Here is a 16,058-nt window from a genome sequence, read left to right as displayed (position 1 = left end):
CCAATTTTGATAATTCTTGTTGTATTGGAAAGCTGGTGGCTGCAGTGTGGTCCCATTTCAATTTCGTTCACTTTTAGCTATAGGAACTATTTTAAAAACCATAAAACCCAGTTTTGATCCATGGAAGTCGGTTTTGTTTTTTTGCTAAAAACGATTATTAAATTTATATCTCGCTTAGAAAATGTAACTGTCATACAATTTTTTCACGTTATAGCAAATAACTTAAAAATGTCTCTAACATTCTAACAATTTTGATTTAACTTTGCAGACGTAATACTCAAAGCAATCTCAAAATGTCATATAACAAAAAAAATTTCATTTTATAAAATTTTACTCTAAATGTCGGCTCTTCCCCAAGATCAATTTTTTTTTTATTTATAAAGAGCCATTTTTAAAAATCTACAAGTACACTAAGATATAAAAGTGCTTTATTTCGTGCATTTTATTTCAATGTGTTTAAGCTCCGTATTAAAATGATGGGTTGCCCGAAAATCAGGAGTCACTTCGGTTAAACCACAGGTTTGTTCTTAAAATCATGAAAATCTTGGGTAAAATCACAATGTCGCGTCAGTAAAATCAATGGTTTCCCCGATAAACGGATCACTCCGAAAACATCCCAAATTACTTTGGAAAAATTACATATCTCTACACTTAAAGAATGGGTCGCTGCTGTACAATTGTGTTTTTTTTGTTGCTAAAATCATCTTCTAATCACGTATTGCTTTGGCAAAATCTTCGGTAGCCGGGAAAAAAATAAATTATGGACCGTGTCGTTTAAAGCAAGGGTTGGCCACTAAAACCTAGTAGGGCAAGTTCGGTTAAATTAATGATTTGGTTGCCTCCTTAAAATCACGAGATTCCTCTTAAAAAGTCACCCGAATCTTTGCTGTATTTTCGCCAGTAAAACACGGATAGCTTTGGTAAATCGCTGGTTTCCCAAGTAGAATCACCTCAACTTTTTCAAATATGTACTGTACATATTATATGAGAGCTTCATTAGTCCTTCTCATTCTTACGTGAAAACTCCTAAGGAACGTGATTTTGAAAAAAACACGAAGGTTAAAATATGGTTTGTTACGTGTAAATGTTCTATATTTGTTAGCGTATTTTTTTTTTTTATTTTCATAAAAAAAAAATTGAAATCACGGTTTAAAATCACAAAATTATTTAAACTAGCTAGTTCGTAGCCTCCAACCAGTAGATAGTTGGACTGGCATGTATGGGTTGTTAGTGGGAAAAGGGGAATACATTCACCCCTATTACGTAAATCGTTTGTACTAAAACGACACAAAAAACGACTCGCTCTGGACGCCAAAATTAAGGCTTAAGTAAAGCAATTATCGTGTCATAGGAAACATGGGCGAAGAGCGAAGTTGACTGCCAAGATAAATTTCTTATTTAAGACAAATTGAAGCTCCCAGAGCAAGTCATTTTAGTATACAAACGACTTACGTAATAGAAGGGATTTTCTCATTAAAAGTATGAGCAAAAGGGGCAGATGTCGATTACTAGTTGAGGAGGGGCGTACTTGCTATTTTAGTCTAGAATATCGAATGTGCAATGACTAATGGGAGAAAAAAATCATTGGAAATCAGGGGCGGATCCAGGATTTTTTTCTGGGGGGGGGCACAAGGGACGGATTGGCAAAAAAACAGCAATAACAGTTAGAAATAAAGTGAAGTATCATACGACTGACTAACAAGCAGAAAATTTTAACGACCCACAGTGGTCTAAAACCTGGCCAAAAATATTTAGGCACATTTCCGACATCAAATAGGTACCAAATGACCAAAAAGTTATTCGGAAGGAAAAATTTTCATTTTCTTGTTACAGTAAAAGCCACTTCAGTGCTTACCCACTTACCCCTGGATTAGCCGGGAGAAAGAAAATATAAAAATCAGAGCATGCACTTACTTTCCTGTGCTATATTAAAGTAAGTAATCTATTCTTTATTTATTTTTTTTACTTAAGTTGTTTCACCAAATAGTTTTTGAGAAATTAAGTTTTAAAGATGAAATTTTGAAAAAAAATGTTTACGTTTTTTAATTGATTTTGTATAAAATTTTGCAATATTATGGACATAATTATACCATTAGTTAATAACCTAGTAGTTTTTAGTCAAATACTAAAGACTTCATTCTAATAAATATTAAAGTTCCTAAGAATAACAAAAAAAACTGAATCATACTTTTTTGCCGGGAAACCCAGTTTTGTTTTTTTTTATTTGAATTAACCTTTTGTAACCCAAGGTCGTAAATTTAAAAATTAATAAGTCAATCGATTGGCCTTTATCTTTAATAAAAAACGTATTTTTTAAAAATTCAATAAAGTCATTATTTACTTAGTTATTTCGATATTTTGGGAGTAAAAAAAAAGTTTAAATAATTTATTTTTATATATAAATGCAAAAATTCAAGCAAAAAACTATCTAATATTAATTTTTAGGCACTTTCCTAAAATCCAAGAATAAAACCCCGTGGGGTTTACTAACAAAAACTATTTTTTTTTTCTGAATTTCGTAGTTTTTACACAAATTTGCTTATTTTCAAAAAAAGCCCAACTTTCAACATTAACTGTCAATTAAAAACTATTGGTGCTATTTATTAGAAATTTGAAGTACTATTTCGATAAAGCAATACTTAAAGATTATAATATTAGAAGCTTCAAAAGAAAAAAAAAAAATTGTTTGTAGAGCTTTTATGCAATCTTTTTCGGTTTGTTACAGAAATGTCACATGGGGCTACAAGGGGTTAAATTGTTTTATACCTCAAGAATATTGTGTTCAAATTGTAGGTCTCTTGGAGCCAAATTGACCAAGTTATGAGTATTTTAATACTTCCCTTAGGAACGTTTTAGTCTAGAGTTCAAAACTTTAAATCGTTATCCCCACAACTAATGTTTTCAACGCCGGTGCTCCTCATAACTTCAAAACTACTGCACCGATTTTTTTGAAATTTGGAACACTATTTTTTTTACATATTTTTAGAGGTATCCCTGGAAAAATTTTCTCAATAAAATAATATTTATAAAAATCTATAAGTAAGGGTCGCTTTTGAGGAGTTTTTTTTCAAGGGGTCTTTATTTTCGGGGTGCAAACTTGGGCAAGCTTCTGAAATGCAAGTTTGTTCTACATATCCAGCAGTTCTATAATATATAGTTTATGCAATTTTGTGACGTGTTCCGCTATTTTAAAAACACTAATGTTAAAAAAAAAACAACGAAAAAAGTGCAAATTTTTTGACCCCTCTGTATGAAAAAATAGAGTTGCATATACAATTATTTTTTTATATCATTCAATGTCATTCGATGACCATATCAAAATTTTTCACCAAAATCACTTTGAAAATTCACTTTTTTTTAAATCGAAAAAAAAAATTCGTGTGTACCCAACAAATAGCCGTTTATTTATTTGTGAGGTGGAGCCATTCATGGGAAAGGGATGCAACAATCAACAAAATTCGCATTTTCAGCCAGAAATAGACAAGAGTTTCACTCAAGTTCTTTCTGGTATTATTCATATATTTTTAAAACTCTTATAGTTTGATTTCCTTTAAGTATGAACTTTAAGTTCTGGGGGGGGCACGTGCCCCCGTGCCCCCCCCCCTGGATCCGCCTATGGATCTGGTTTAACGTAATCCCAGCGGCTTTGTTGCCATCATTTGACATGTTTTTTCTGCAGATAAAGCTTTCTATTTTCATTAATTTTCCATGTAAGTTAATACCACGCATTTACCGTTACATATAAAGCTGTAGGAGCAAGGTTTCCAAAATAGGTTTTTTAACCTTTGGCTTTCTTTCCACGTTTTTATCAATACTTTGAGAATTAGGGTAGTGTCCTTCTAAAAAATGATTTGTAGGACGTTGACAAAGTCCTGGCATTAATCTAAAGGCCTTTTCATCATGGTTTTGTAAAAATAGTTTTTAAAGATTTTAAAATGTTACCTATACAAATAAATAAATAAAAATGTTACAATCTTGATAAAGAAACAGATACACTACTAAAAAAATTGCCACAATATCTCTAATAACAAAAGACTGATAACACGGGACAGAAAATCTTTTTTGGCTCAGTACTTTCTGTTTTTGTTGGCAGTAAAGTAATGGCCGCACCTTACAAAGCCATAATGAAAAGGCTTTTAGATCGTGACGATTCTTAGTTTAAAGATAGTGCCTCAAAATTTTAAACGATTAAAAAATGTGAAATGCTGAGCTTAGTAACTAAGGGCGATAGCATTTTACTTAATTGTTTAAAAGTTTGCGACATAAAGTTTTTTTTTTTCTAAAAACACAACAAATCTATCTATCTATTTTCAAGGTATTGAAGGACGTGGGCCGCGAAAGAATTAAGAAGATTAGTAGTTTTAGAAAGCAGAACATTCATTAATCTCAAGTTAACTCAGGTTTTTGATTTTCTACGAAATAACTCGGGCTAAACCAAAACAAACAGTTAAGGTTGATGATGCTGGCTAAAACTAAAAGTTTAAGCTTCAAACATAACCACAATTTGAAAGAAGTCTCTTCCTCAAAGTTATGTTTAAAAATCAAATATTTGTTGTTGTCTAAACAACTACGATTAGATTAGATACATACAATAATCCAAATAAACAAAGCGTATGTATCGCCACTGTTTAATAAATACACCATTGCAAAATGTAATCCTCTTTTATTATAATGCAAAACTAGGTTTTGAGATTATCACAGTCATTGGTTCTGTTATCAGTTATATGTGTTTTCCTGACAAATGCGTCACGCCAAGATTTACGAGTTAGTTACATAATCACGAAAGCATGTCACTCAAACTGTTAGCAATTTGCTAAAAGATAAAAAATACTCAATCAGGTCACGACAATGAATAAGCTTAGAACTATTATAAAATGTGAAGCCTTTTTTTAAGTGACGTTTAAAATAATGAAAATTCTTCTCACTGTCACTTGTTTAAATAATTAAGATCTTAATCTTGGTTACAATGTTTGTTTATCCACCATATAACATATAACCATTGTTATTTTTTAAGGCTTAAAACTCGCTGTGTATGTAATATGTATTTAAGGTGTTTTATACAGATGTTCAGATATTTACAAAATAACCAAATTTTTAAAATATCTCAAAGGTTATTAAAAAGTTCAAGGTTCTGATAGGGAAAATCTCAAAAGTAACAAGAAAATAAATACATAAAAAGAAAACTCTTATAATATTTTTTGTGTTTTCTTAGTTATGGCGTTTTCGATTGGCAGTCCGGAAGCGTCCGGAATCATTCTGAAAGCGTTTTATTCGCACAAAACTAATAGTTTTGTGTGAATAAAACTTTTTCAGAATGATTCCGGACGCTTCCGGACTGCCAATCGAAAACGCCATTAATTTCTTGTTAATTTGAATCAAAACCGTTAGTGTTTTTCATGCGGTTCTTATAATTGCCCTCAAGAGAAGTTCAAATTTCGTTATTATTTTTGGATGAAAAAACCTTTTCGTAATTTAAGGACAGAAATCAAATAGTGCTAAATCTTCATAAATATATTTCTGCCTTGTAAAAAAATAAGAATTTAAGTACGCTTGAAACAATATTTTTGGATTATTTTTAATAAAATCAACAGAGCACCTTGTTGAATTCGAATAATTTATTTAGGTACATATTTGACAATAATTTATTCCATAAACAAAGAAAATTAATTTTAATTTAAAAATTAATTTAATTCTCGAGTTAAGATAGAAATAAAATTAAATGTATGCTTGGAGTAAACAGATAAGAATTCGTTGTTTGATTACATTTAGAACGTTCGTACCAAATACTCTCAAAATGTCTGTTGGTGAGAAGATATTTAAAAGTGTTTACTTAACGTTGAGATAAATCTACTTCAATAAATTACTCGAAATTTCAATTTAATAAAATGTCAAGACTATGTCGCACAAAGCTGTTCTTATATTTAGTTAAAGTAACATATAGCAAAAATATGAATATAGATTTAGATATTATTTAAGGATTTTGCAAGAATCAAGTTTTTAAATAATCAAGACAATTTTTATATATGATTAAATTTATAAAAACTATGGTTTATGACTCGCAAGTCGAACGATTCGGGAAACATTCATATCTTGGTATTCCGATTAGAAAACTACGACAATCAGCACGCAATTCAGTCAAAATAAAGAAAATTATGTGATAATATCGATGTTAAAACTCTTAATCGATAAAATTAAAGGCTCTATAACTTTGATTCACCACAATTTTCTAGCGATTCGTCATAATAGAGCCCTTAAACAAATTTTTAGAAAAACAATTTTTGTTTTGAATAAAATATACGACTGGGGTCGCACGTACTTGATCTTGCTCTTAAGGTAAAAGTAACTTTAATAAAAAAAAAAGTTGGTGTGCCATTTTTAACAAAATATTATTCAACATATAAAAACGAAATTTCAATAAAATTCATCAACCTGTTTTCGAAAAATTGATTTATCAAAAAAAAATTGAAATATTAAAAAAAAAAAAAATCCAAAAATGTGTTTCTTGAAATTTTTTATAAAATTTTTATATAACGTTTATTTTAACCTTTCTATATACAAATTTTGGTTCAAATCTTCTCTGTCGTTTCCGAGAAATTCTTAAATCAAAAAAAACATTCTATGACAGGTACCGTTAAAAACGGTACAATTTTTTTTTATCAAAATAAGGCTCTTATGTGTAACACTAAATAGAAAAGTTTAAAAATGTTAGAGCTGTTTTTGAAATAAATTAATTTTTCTATTTCCGTTACCGGTACAGTTAGTTTTGGTCCTAAAAAAAAAATTTCAATTTGTCCTCTAGGGATTCACCAAAAACTGTTAGCTAACAAAAAAATCGCTCAAGTCGTTTAGGGTTTAGGCTGTAGCTCGAGGTACGGACAGAAAGTCAGACAGAATTGCCTTCATCAATTTTCCATCATAGTAATGTCATGTAAAGTTGTTATCTCGAGTTCGATTTATTTTTACGAATCCTAAACTTGCCCTATAGTAACTATGTATGTATATATATCGCAAGTAAAAAACAGTACGGCAACAGCAACAATTTTTTAACCTATAAGCCTACATTGAAGGAAAAACCACCATAAAACAACGTAAAATCAATGAAAACCACATTGATTAAACTATTATTCGAAATGATTTTGCGTTGAATATGAACATTTTAAAATTAACGTGGAAAAAAGGTTAATTTTCGATGGTTTCGGATCTTAAAGTCACATAAATCAAAGTAGTTCATCTTTGAAACAAAGAAGTTTCAACTTCAATTTATTTTTTCCCTCAGTGTAGTACGCAGATCGAGATGAATTTTAGCTTCCATACAAAATTCTCTCAAAAATTTAGCTGAGCTAAAATTTATTTAAGAATTTCAGACGAAGATTCAGCTAGAAAATCACACAGCTAAAATGGGAAACCTAAACTATCTCCAAAAAAAAATCTCAATCGAATAAAATCTCCAGTAATTTTTTGACCCCAAGGACAAAATCTCCATGGGGAAAGGCATCCAACGGACAAAATCTCCAATAAAAAATTTTTTCTCCCATTTTCTCCAAATCTACAAAAATCTCCAATTAGAAAAAACAAAAAAGTAATACAATGATAAAAAAAAAACACTGTAAGTCAAAGTAAAATAAGAACTAAACACGACACAAATCCTAAAGGAACAGAAAAAATAAATTATGTAAACAACCGTGACTTGAACCTTCGTTGTTTGACCTACCATTCGTGCCTTAACAATGATTCTAATATACTGGAAGTATATAGCAGGTTGAACTAAGCATAATCTTTTGAGGCAAGTTATCACAGCTTACAATAAAATATGAGCAAAAATAGGTCTTTCCAAAATGAAGATGCGCAAGTTGTGTATCAAGCAATCAAATCGCGCGCGCGATTGGAGATTTTGTCTATACCCAGGTCTGTCTTGGGGATTTTCTCTTTGGGATTATGGGTTTTGGTCATTCATCACCAACCCAGCTAAAATTTATCTTGAGAGGTTGAAGTCCGACCAGGTTCGGGTTCCCAAGTATATAATTTGCTTCAGTAACTCCACTAATCCTGGCTTTTGCAAAAAGGTATCATTCGTGACTGTTAGTGCTGCCGATTTTTACAAAAAAAATTATTTTTATTTAAAAAAAAGTGTCCCATCTGCCTGAAAAGGGGGAAAAAGACCTTCCTCCTTTCATATTAAAAAAAAAAAATTTTATTGAATTCCTCTATAAAAAACCGATATCTATTCTTAGCTGAAAAGTTATCGTTATTATCTCCACAACGAAAGACTAATATTTTCCTAAAAAAACAATTATGTAGGTATATTTATGCATTTTATTCATGCCTGCATGGACATTTAAGTACAATAATTATTTTTTTATTCTATATTAAGTATATATTAAGATAGAATATTGTTCGGACTTTTTATAATGGATACCTACTGTTAAATGTTAAATACGAGTAATGTATAAAACCATACCCCTTTAGATAAGCTAGTTATTTTTATTTTTTCGATCACACCAAAATCGATACTTTGGTCTTAATTATATGTATGTATTTAATCAGAGTTATTTTCTATCTTCCATTATATTGGTATACGACACCTACTTCCTAATAATATTGTTATTCTTATCAGCAATCAACTATTTTTGTAGGAAGGTATCGCTTTTTCGCATGTGATTTCACAATTAGATGAATATTGATAAGAAAATCTATCACTTTTTGAAATTCTTATCAAAAGAAACCATGCCAAACCGGAATTAAAATAACTGATAAGCACAATAATAATATGAGTGCGTAAGTACCTACCTTACCTTTAACCCTAAGTTATAGTTAAAGAGAATCGATGATAAGGAATTCTCTTTTTCTCTTCAATAGTAGGTAGGTAGCAAAATATAAATTGTAAACGACATAAAGTAGAGGTAAGTTAAAATTTTGCAGTTGCAGGTTATTTTTAGTATAATATGCATATAATCCTAAATTGTATTGTTTTAACTTTTCCTGTAAATATTTTATTCTTTATTCTATCCATTTAAAAACTACTTTCAATGTCGATTCCAATCCGTTTTCTCTTAAAACCTTCTTCTCTTTAAAAAAAAAATATCCTTTTCCTTATTTAAAAAAAAAAAAGTACCTACTTACAAATTAAAAATATACAAAGTGGCATCACTTAATTCTTGCCACCAATTCGATACCGTTCATCTATGTATAAAATCTGTGTGCAATTACAATGGCAAATACCAAAATACAGTAGGTATTGACAGAAAGAAAACACCCAACCCATACCCAACTCCACTTTAATAATCAAATTTTGTTATTTGTTATCTTTAATGAGTGGGCGCACGTGATACATAAAAAAATGCCAAATAAATTTGCTTTCACAAATAATAATAATAAATTATATATTTGTGTAATGGTTATTGTGTCATCAATCAAATTTTGATTGATGTGAGAGTTACCTACCCATGTCATAAAAAAAAAAACACATCTCCAAATTTAAGATTTATGCACAAAAGTGTTAGATCTAGGTAAAAACAAAAGCTTTTTACCGCCTAGAAAATTATTTTATGATTCTCATGTTTATTGGACTCGAAACGATATTGTCACGTTCTCTCATTTTTATGATTCGAAGAGAACTTTTTTTTTGCTCAGTCGAATTCACCACAGAGATCAGAACATAATTATCTAAATCACCAATATATGTTAAAACGGTATTACATAGAAATCGGACAAAATAAAACAACAACAAAATCAACACATTCTCATCACATAATAACGTTGGCAACATAACCACACACAAATAAATCAAAGAGCAAGATAGGCCAAGGTTAAGTTGATAACAAAATTACATTGAACTTATGTTCTACTTTAAGGTCTGACTACCTACCTAACTCATGATGGTATAAAGAAAAAAAATCAATACAAAAGAACATATATATCATCGGATAATGAGTCCCGTTAGAATAGTAGTATCACACTACTACAACACAAAACTGCACCTGTAATTTAAATATAGAATAGAATTTATTCTCAGCTCACTCACCAAAAACTCCATTTCGAGAGTAAATTCGCCTTTAGCACCGGATTTGGGGGTTTCACAACTTTTCTTTTCGTCCGATTCATGTTGAATTATAATTTTAGTTTGTTTTGGGGATTTGTATGCACTTTTACTACGCTAAAAATCTGCAGCTAGACAAAGAACACTTATTTGACAAAGAAAAAGAGTATATCACTGAAGAGCAGCATGCAGCAAGTTTCACTCAATAAAAAAACGAAAATTTAAAAAGAAGGCAAAAACTCTGACACCTAAGAAATGTAAATTGCACCTTTATTACATTTGAGATTATTTTTTAAATATTTTTGTTTTTATTGCCAGTCAAATCGTCAAAACATTCGTTTATTTCTTTTTATATTCTAAATGAGGTTACTGACTGGTTGGTCGTTGTATGTCTCTTATATGTACCTTTACACCATAAAAGGAAACACGAATGACAAAATGGTAGCGGTAGGTAGGTAGACGAAAAAGACTACGACGACGACGTATGTTCACGTTGATGATGATGATGATGAGAAGACAGCAGAGGCCAGCGAGGTAGAGATTAGGTTTTATTTTATTTTTACAGATAAATCGATGCCAGACTTTGTGATTGTGACGTCACGCAATTGTATTATTTTTTTTTATATATAAAATACACAAATGCAATTGCAACATTAAAATGATCCCTTTTCTTTTTAGATATGAGATTGGGATAATTTATTAATTAAAATCAACCGTTGGATTATATGATTCCAATCGATTTTTAAAAGATATATAACTTCGGCAAAGAATACCGTAAATTTTGAGACAATCACAGTGTGTTTTTATTTTCTAACAAACACCGACAGATTAAAAAAAAATCAATGTGCTGCCGCAAACTCCCAACACTCCAACAGTCGGCAGAAAACTAAAAGAATTAATAAAGAGTGTCTTTTGATTTACCCAATTGGTTATATTTTGCTAAGAGAAATGTTGAACAGTATGAAACAGAAGTAAGGAAACATGTAATTTAAATATTGTAGGTATAATAATAATAACGAAGTGCATATTTTAAATTACAGTTGAAACTCGATTATCCGGGATTCGATTAACCGGGACGCTCTATTATCCGTGATGAAAATATTTGAAATTCTTTCTTGACAATAAACAAAATTTATTTATTTAAACTCTATTATCCGTAATAAACTCTACTATCCGTAATATGAGAACAGGAAAGAAGAAAATTTAACTAAAAAATACAAAATCAGCACACAAAAATAAGGAAAATATTTTAAATTTTTTTTGTAGAGAGTCTTATTTTCTTATTTTTTTTTTTTTTTTTTTTAAAGTAGAACTATTCTGGAACAACATATCAGGATTTACTGCTAGTTGACCGCATTCACATTAATGCAATCGAAGAAAAGCAACGGGTAAAATCCCCTGTCACACAATAGGTGTGTTTTTATTGCCACCGGGCTTAGCTAGACAAAAAAACGCCTCGGGGCTTAACCGGAAATCTTGGCAGCATTGCTTATTGAATGTTCCGAAATCAGCAGACACAAAGAAAATTTAGAGTTTTTATATTTATCGCTTTCGGGTTTTCTTGTATTTTTCTTGTATGTTTTACAAAGAGATACAAAAATGTATGCTAGCAAAACTAGTTAAATAAATTTTGTCATTTCAAACGACAGTTTTCCCGTTTGTAAACCAATTCTAAACAATTTATGAAAAAAATAGTTTAGTACCACAGATTTAAAACTGCTCAAAAAGTTAACACAGAATTATAATTGGAGGAAGCAGTCGGAAGCTTACGTCAAATCCTACGTTTTTGTTGTTGTTTTCTTTGAATTTTTGATAAGTTTTCATCCGTCGAGTGCGGTTGGAAGCGCTGTTCCCCTCTGTTGAATCGGACGCTTCAGTCAATTATAGTTCTACCTTTAAGCCCAGTGATATCATCGGGCTTAACAACTAAGCCCAAGGGGCTAAGGTGTTGCTGCATTTAACATGTAAATTGCTTAGCCCTGACTGCGCTTTTTTTGTCCAGCTAAGCCCGGTGGTAATAAAAAAAAACCTAAACATGCAACAATTTTTTAATTTTCCCTAAAGTTCATAATACTCGTAATTAATATCGTGATATTGTAATGTATGTTCATGTGTGTTCATATGTTTATGGAATAATTTTTTAATTGTTTTCTTTTTTTTTTTAATAAATTTTTTAATAAAAACTTAAAAACATATAAATTTTTTCTTGAAAAAAAAGTTCTATTATCCGGGATTTTCGATTATCCGTAATGGGCTCGGTCCCGACCATCCCGGTTAATCGAGTTTCAACTATATTTGTATCTTTCGTTTTTTTTTAAAAAAAAAACGTTGCTTTTTTCTAAGATAAGATATGCTAAGATATTGATATTTCTCAGGTTTTATATTGTCCAGTTCATTTATGAAACTGAAACAAATTTTGTGTCGTACTTGATCGAAAACCAAAACCCTGAGTTTTCATTTTCATTTTTTGCAGATTTTTTTATTTACGCTAAATGGCGCGCCACGAGGGTTAAAGTTTTTTCCCATTTCAAAAAGGTATAGGGAAGAGTTGCCTATTTGCGGCCGTCTCCAGTTACCGGCCACCTTTCGGAAAAAACGTTATAACTACCCAACTAACATTTCAGCTTCGGTTAAGGTATTACAAAAGCTACATTTCAGTTTCTTTTAAACTTTAGTAAGGTTGTTGGGCATGGAAAAAGGAGAACGTTATACAAGTTTGACCCTCTATAAGAAGTTTAAACGAAGCTTTACCGAAGCTCTACCGAAGCTTTGAGATTTGACAGATACCTTCGGAAGAGCTTGTATAGCTCTTTAATACATGTCTTATCGAAATTAAAAAAAAAAAACAACTACAAAAACAAAAAAGAATTCTTTTTTAACTGGTTTTTATTTTATTTTAAATCATGAATTTTATCTTTTGACCTGAAATTATATATATTATGCCATTACTTTTAAGTATATTTATTGATAATAATTTTAAAAGTATATAATTTTTTTTACCACACCCAGGAATCGAACTTCGTACCTACTTGGTGGCAGTCCACCACTCAACCCACTCGGCCATCCTAGTATATTCATTAATGAAATCAAAAACTTAATCAGTTCAAATAGCAGAAATGTCAAAAAAAATGTCTGAGCTAAATTATTCAATGTCAAAACCAAAAAATGTCCGAGCTAGATTATTCAATATCAAAACCAAAAATCAAATACTAAACTTGGTAATTTTTGTAAAGGCTTGGCCACACCGGAGGGTACGCGGTAGAGGTACAGGTAACGGTACGGGTATTTGTATGGAAAAAATTCCAAACTGACACATCAACGTTCGGGTGTGGAATTTTTTTAATACAAATATCGTTGCCGCTACCCGTACCGCTACCGCGTACCCTCCGGTGTGGCCAAGCCTTAAAGCTTCTATAAATTCATTAAGCAGGCTTTTCCGAAAAAAAGCTTTTTTCGTTTAAGTTTCTATAACAGTATTTAAACAACTTATTACAAGTTGTTAAACAAGTTTGAACTTCTATAAGCAATTAAATTCTGAAGCAAGCGCAATACAAGCTGTATAAAAAGTAGTACCTGCAAGATCTCAATTTATAGAAGCTGTTGTGCTAGTTGGGTAGTGATTTCAAAGGGGTTTATTCCAAATTTTCACTCGTATGCTGTTCTTACATATAAAAGAGAACAGCATAAGAGCAAAATTTTAGAATGAAACCTACGAAATCCCTAGTTATAACGGTTTTCCGAAAAGTGGGCGGAAACTGGAGACGGCCGAAAATAGGCAACTCTACCCTATGTTGACTTATGAGGATATTTTTTTAAATACATGCAGCTTTAAAAAAAAAATGTTTGATGAGGTTCTTGTCTACATTAAACACCGTTTTCAAAAAGATACAATCTTTCTAGGACCAGGTGGGTTTACTCAGGACATGCATTTTTTTTGTTTTAATTTTTGTTCATGCCTTTTAAAATGCTTAGGTATTTTAAAAAACAGTCTTGATTTCCAAAAAAAACACTAGATCTACTATGTATAGACAGTGTTGCCAAAAACTATGATTTATCATAGTTTTCATGAATTCTGAACTCAAATCATGAAATCATTATTTTTTTTTCTCAAATCATGATTTTTTTTAATATTTTTTATTTCCTAAGCAATTAACTTCAGAACATGCACATCTATTGCTCTTCCAGCTCTTTTCCAGAGGAAATTGGGGTCAAAGTTTTCTATGAAGATGATAAACCCAAGGTTTTCTTAGAAGGGACAAACTCACAGCTTATGAAAGATCTATGAATATGGCCCAATAGGTCGTATTTAGACCCCCGTTTATCTTATACTGGGGTTTATCCAATTTAATTTGAGTAGGATAAACTCCAGTCTTTCTTAGAAGCAGCTTAGATGTCAAAAATAACAATAATAAATTAGAAATAGACTTGATACTCAGTCACCAATTGGTCTTTTACACACGACAAACTTGTCAAAAATCACAATATGCTTTGATAATAAAGTAGAAAAATTTATAAAATGTATTGGACCATATTCATAGTTCTTTCATAAACTGTTATTTTTTTGCTTTTAAGATATAGACTGAGGTTTATCTTATTCATAGACAATTTAGGCCTACTTCTTAATCATTTTTCTATGGAAAAGAGCTGCTTCTAACCTGGGCAATAACTTAAGACTCCAGGCTAAGTTAGAATAGCTTTTAAAATATGACTATGAATATGGGCCAGACCCATTACCATTATCTATGTATATTGTTCAGTATATATTTTACATAATTCTTACAAAAAGACGATTCTCTAATGGTGAAAACAGACGTGCAGTTTTGTCCCTGCAGCAAAATAAAATAACACGGGCTCTTATGGGAGGAAAATCATGTCTCTATTTCTTAATTCCATGCCAAGTTTCAACAAAAATACAAAATACTTGCTGTTTGGCATTACTGATATTGGCAGTTGACACAATCTATAATTCAAAAATTCAAATAACGTTTGTTTTGATTTTCTTAAAATGGAAGAACTAATTGAATTCATAAAGAAAAACATAACCATCTTGTTTTGTTTTATAAATTCAATTATTTCTTCCATTTTAACCGCTTACATATAATCCATTTTGATCGTTTTCCTTAACTACATACACCACTTTTTGAAAAAGTACAAAAGTGAAAATATTTTTTTTTTCTGGCTAGTGCAATTGTTTTGTAAAAAAAAAGAGCATACAAATTGTTTTTTACGCAAAAAAATAAGCTTTCTGTATCATTTGTTTTAATTCTGCATCATTTGTTTTAATTTTCCAGCCCGAAAAGCTATACAAAAATGCGTTTGAAAATTTTCACTTTTGTACTTTTTCACTTTTTGAGCCTTTACAAAAAAAAATATATATATATAAAAAAAAAAATCAAGGTTATCAATTTTTTTGACAGAAATAGACATCAATAATTTAAAAAGTGATGCACATGTAGTTTGGGTGCAGCGCTGCATGCAGCGATGCGTGCAGATGTGCCGCACATCTGTTTTAGCCATAAAGGCTTGGCCACACTGGAGGGTATGCGGTAGCGGTGCGGGTAGCGGTGAGGGTACTTGTATGAAAAAAATTCCAAACTGACACATCAACGTTCAGGTGTGGAATTTTTTTAGTACAAATATCGCTACCGCTATACCGCAGTGTGACCAAGCCTTTAAAGGCTTGGCCACACCGGAGGGTACGCGGTAGAGGTACAGGTAACGGTACGGGTATTTGTATGGAAAAAATTCCAAACTGACACATCAACGTTCGGGTGTGGAATTTTTTTAATACAAATATCGTTGCCGCTACCCTTACCGCTACCGCGTACCCTCCGGTGTGGCCAAGCCTTAAAGGCTTGGCCACACCGAAGGTCACATACGGTAGCGGTACGGGTAATTGAATGAAAAAAATTACACATCTGAACGTTGATGTGTCAGTTTTGAATTTTTTTCATACAAGTACCCGTACCGCTACCGCATGTACCCTTCGGTGTGGCCAAGCCTTAATACAACAAAACGATCA

The 16,058-nt window shown here is 31.2% G+C and overlaps 1 protein-coding gene across 1 annotated transcript in view; it reads right to left on the bottom strand.

The window, feature by feature from the left end:
• Positions 1-10,911, bottom strand: part of LOC129913399 (probable multidrug resistance-associated protein lethal(2)03659) — a 29,084-nt gene extending 18,173 nt beyond the window's left edge. Inside the window, exon 1 of the mRNA XM_055992029.1 lies at positions 10,022-10,911. Coding sequence (XP_055848004.1) covers positions 10,022-10,101 — 80 coding nt within the window. The 5' untranslated portion in view covers positions 10,102-10,911. The remainder of the gene's footprint in view (positions 1-10,021) is intronic.
• Positions 10,912-16,058: the final 5,147 nt, after the last annotated feature.

The sequence above is a fragment of the Episyrphus balteatus genome, chromosome 3 (assembly GCF_945859705.1).
Source record: "Episyrphus balteatus chromosome 3, idEpiBalt1.1, whole genome shotgun sequence".
Taxonomy (NCBI): Eukaryota; Metazoa; Arthropoda; class Insecta; order Diptera; family Syrphidae; genus Episyrphus; species Episyrphus balteatus.
This window is presented reverse-complemented; position numbering and strand designations above follow the sequence as displayed.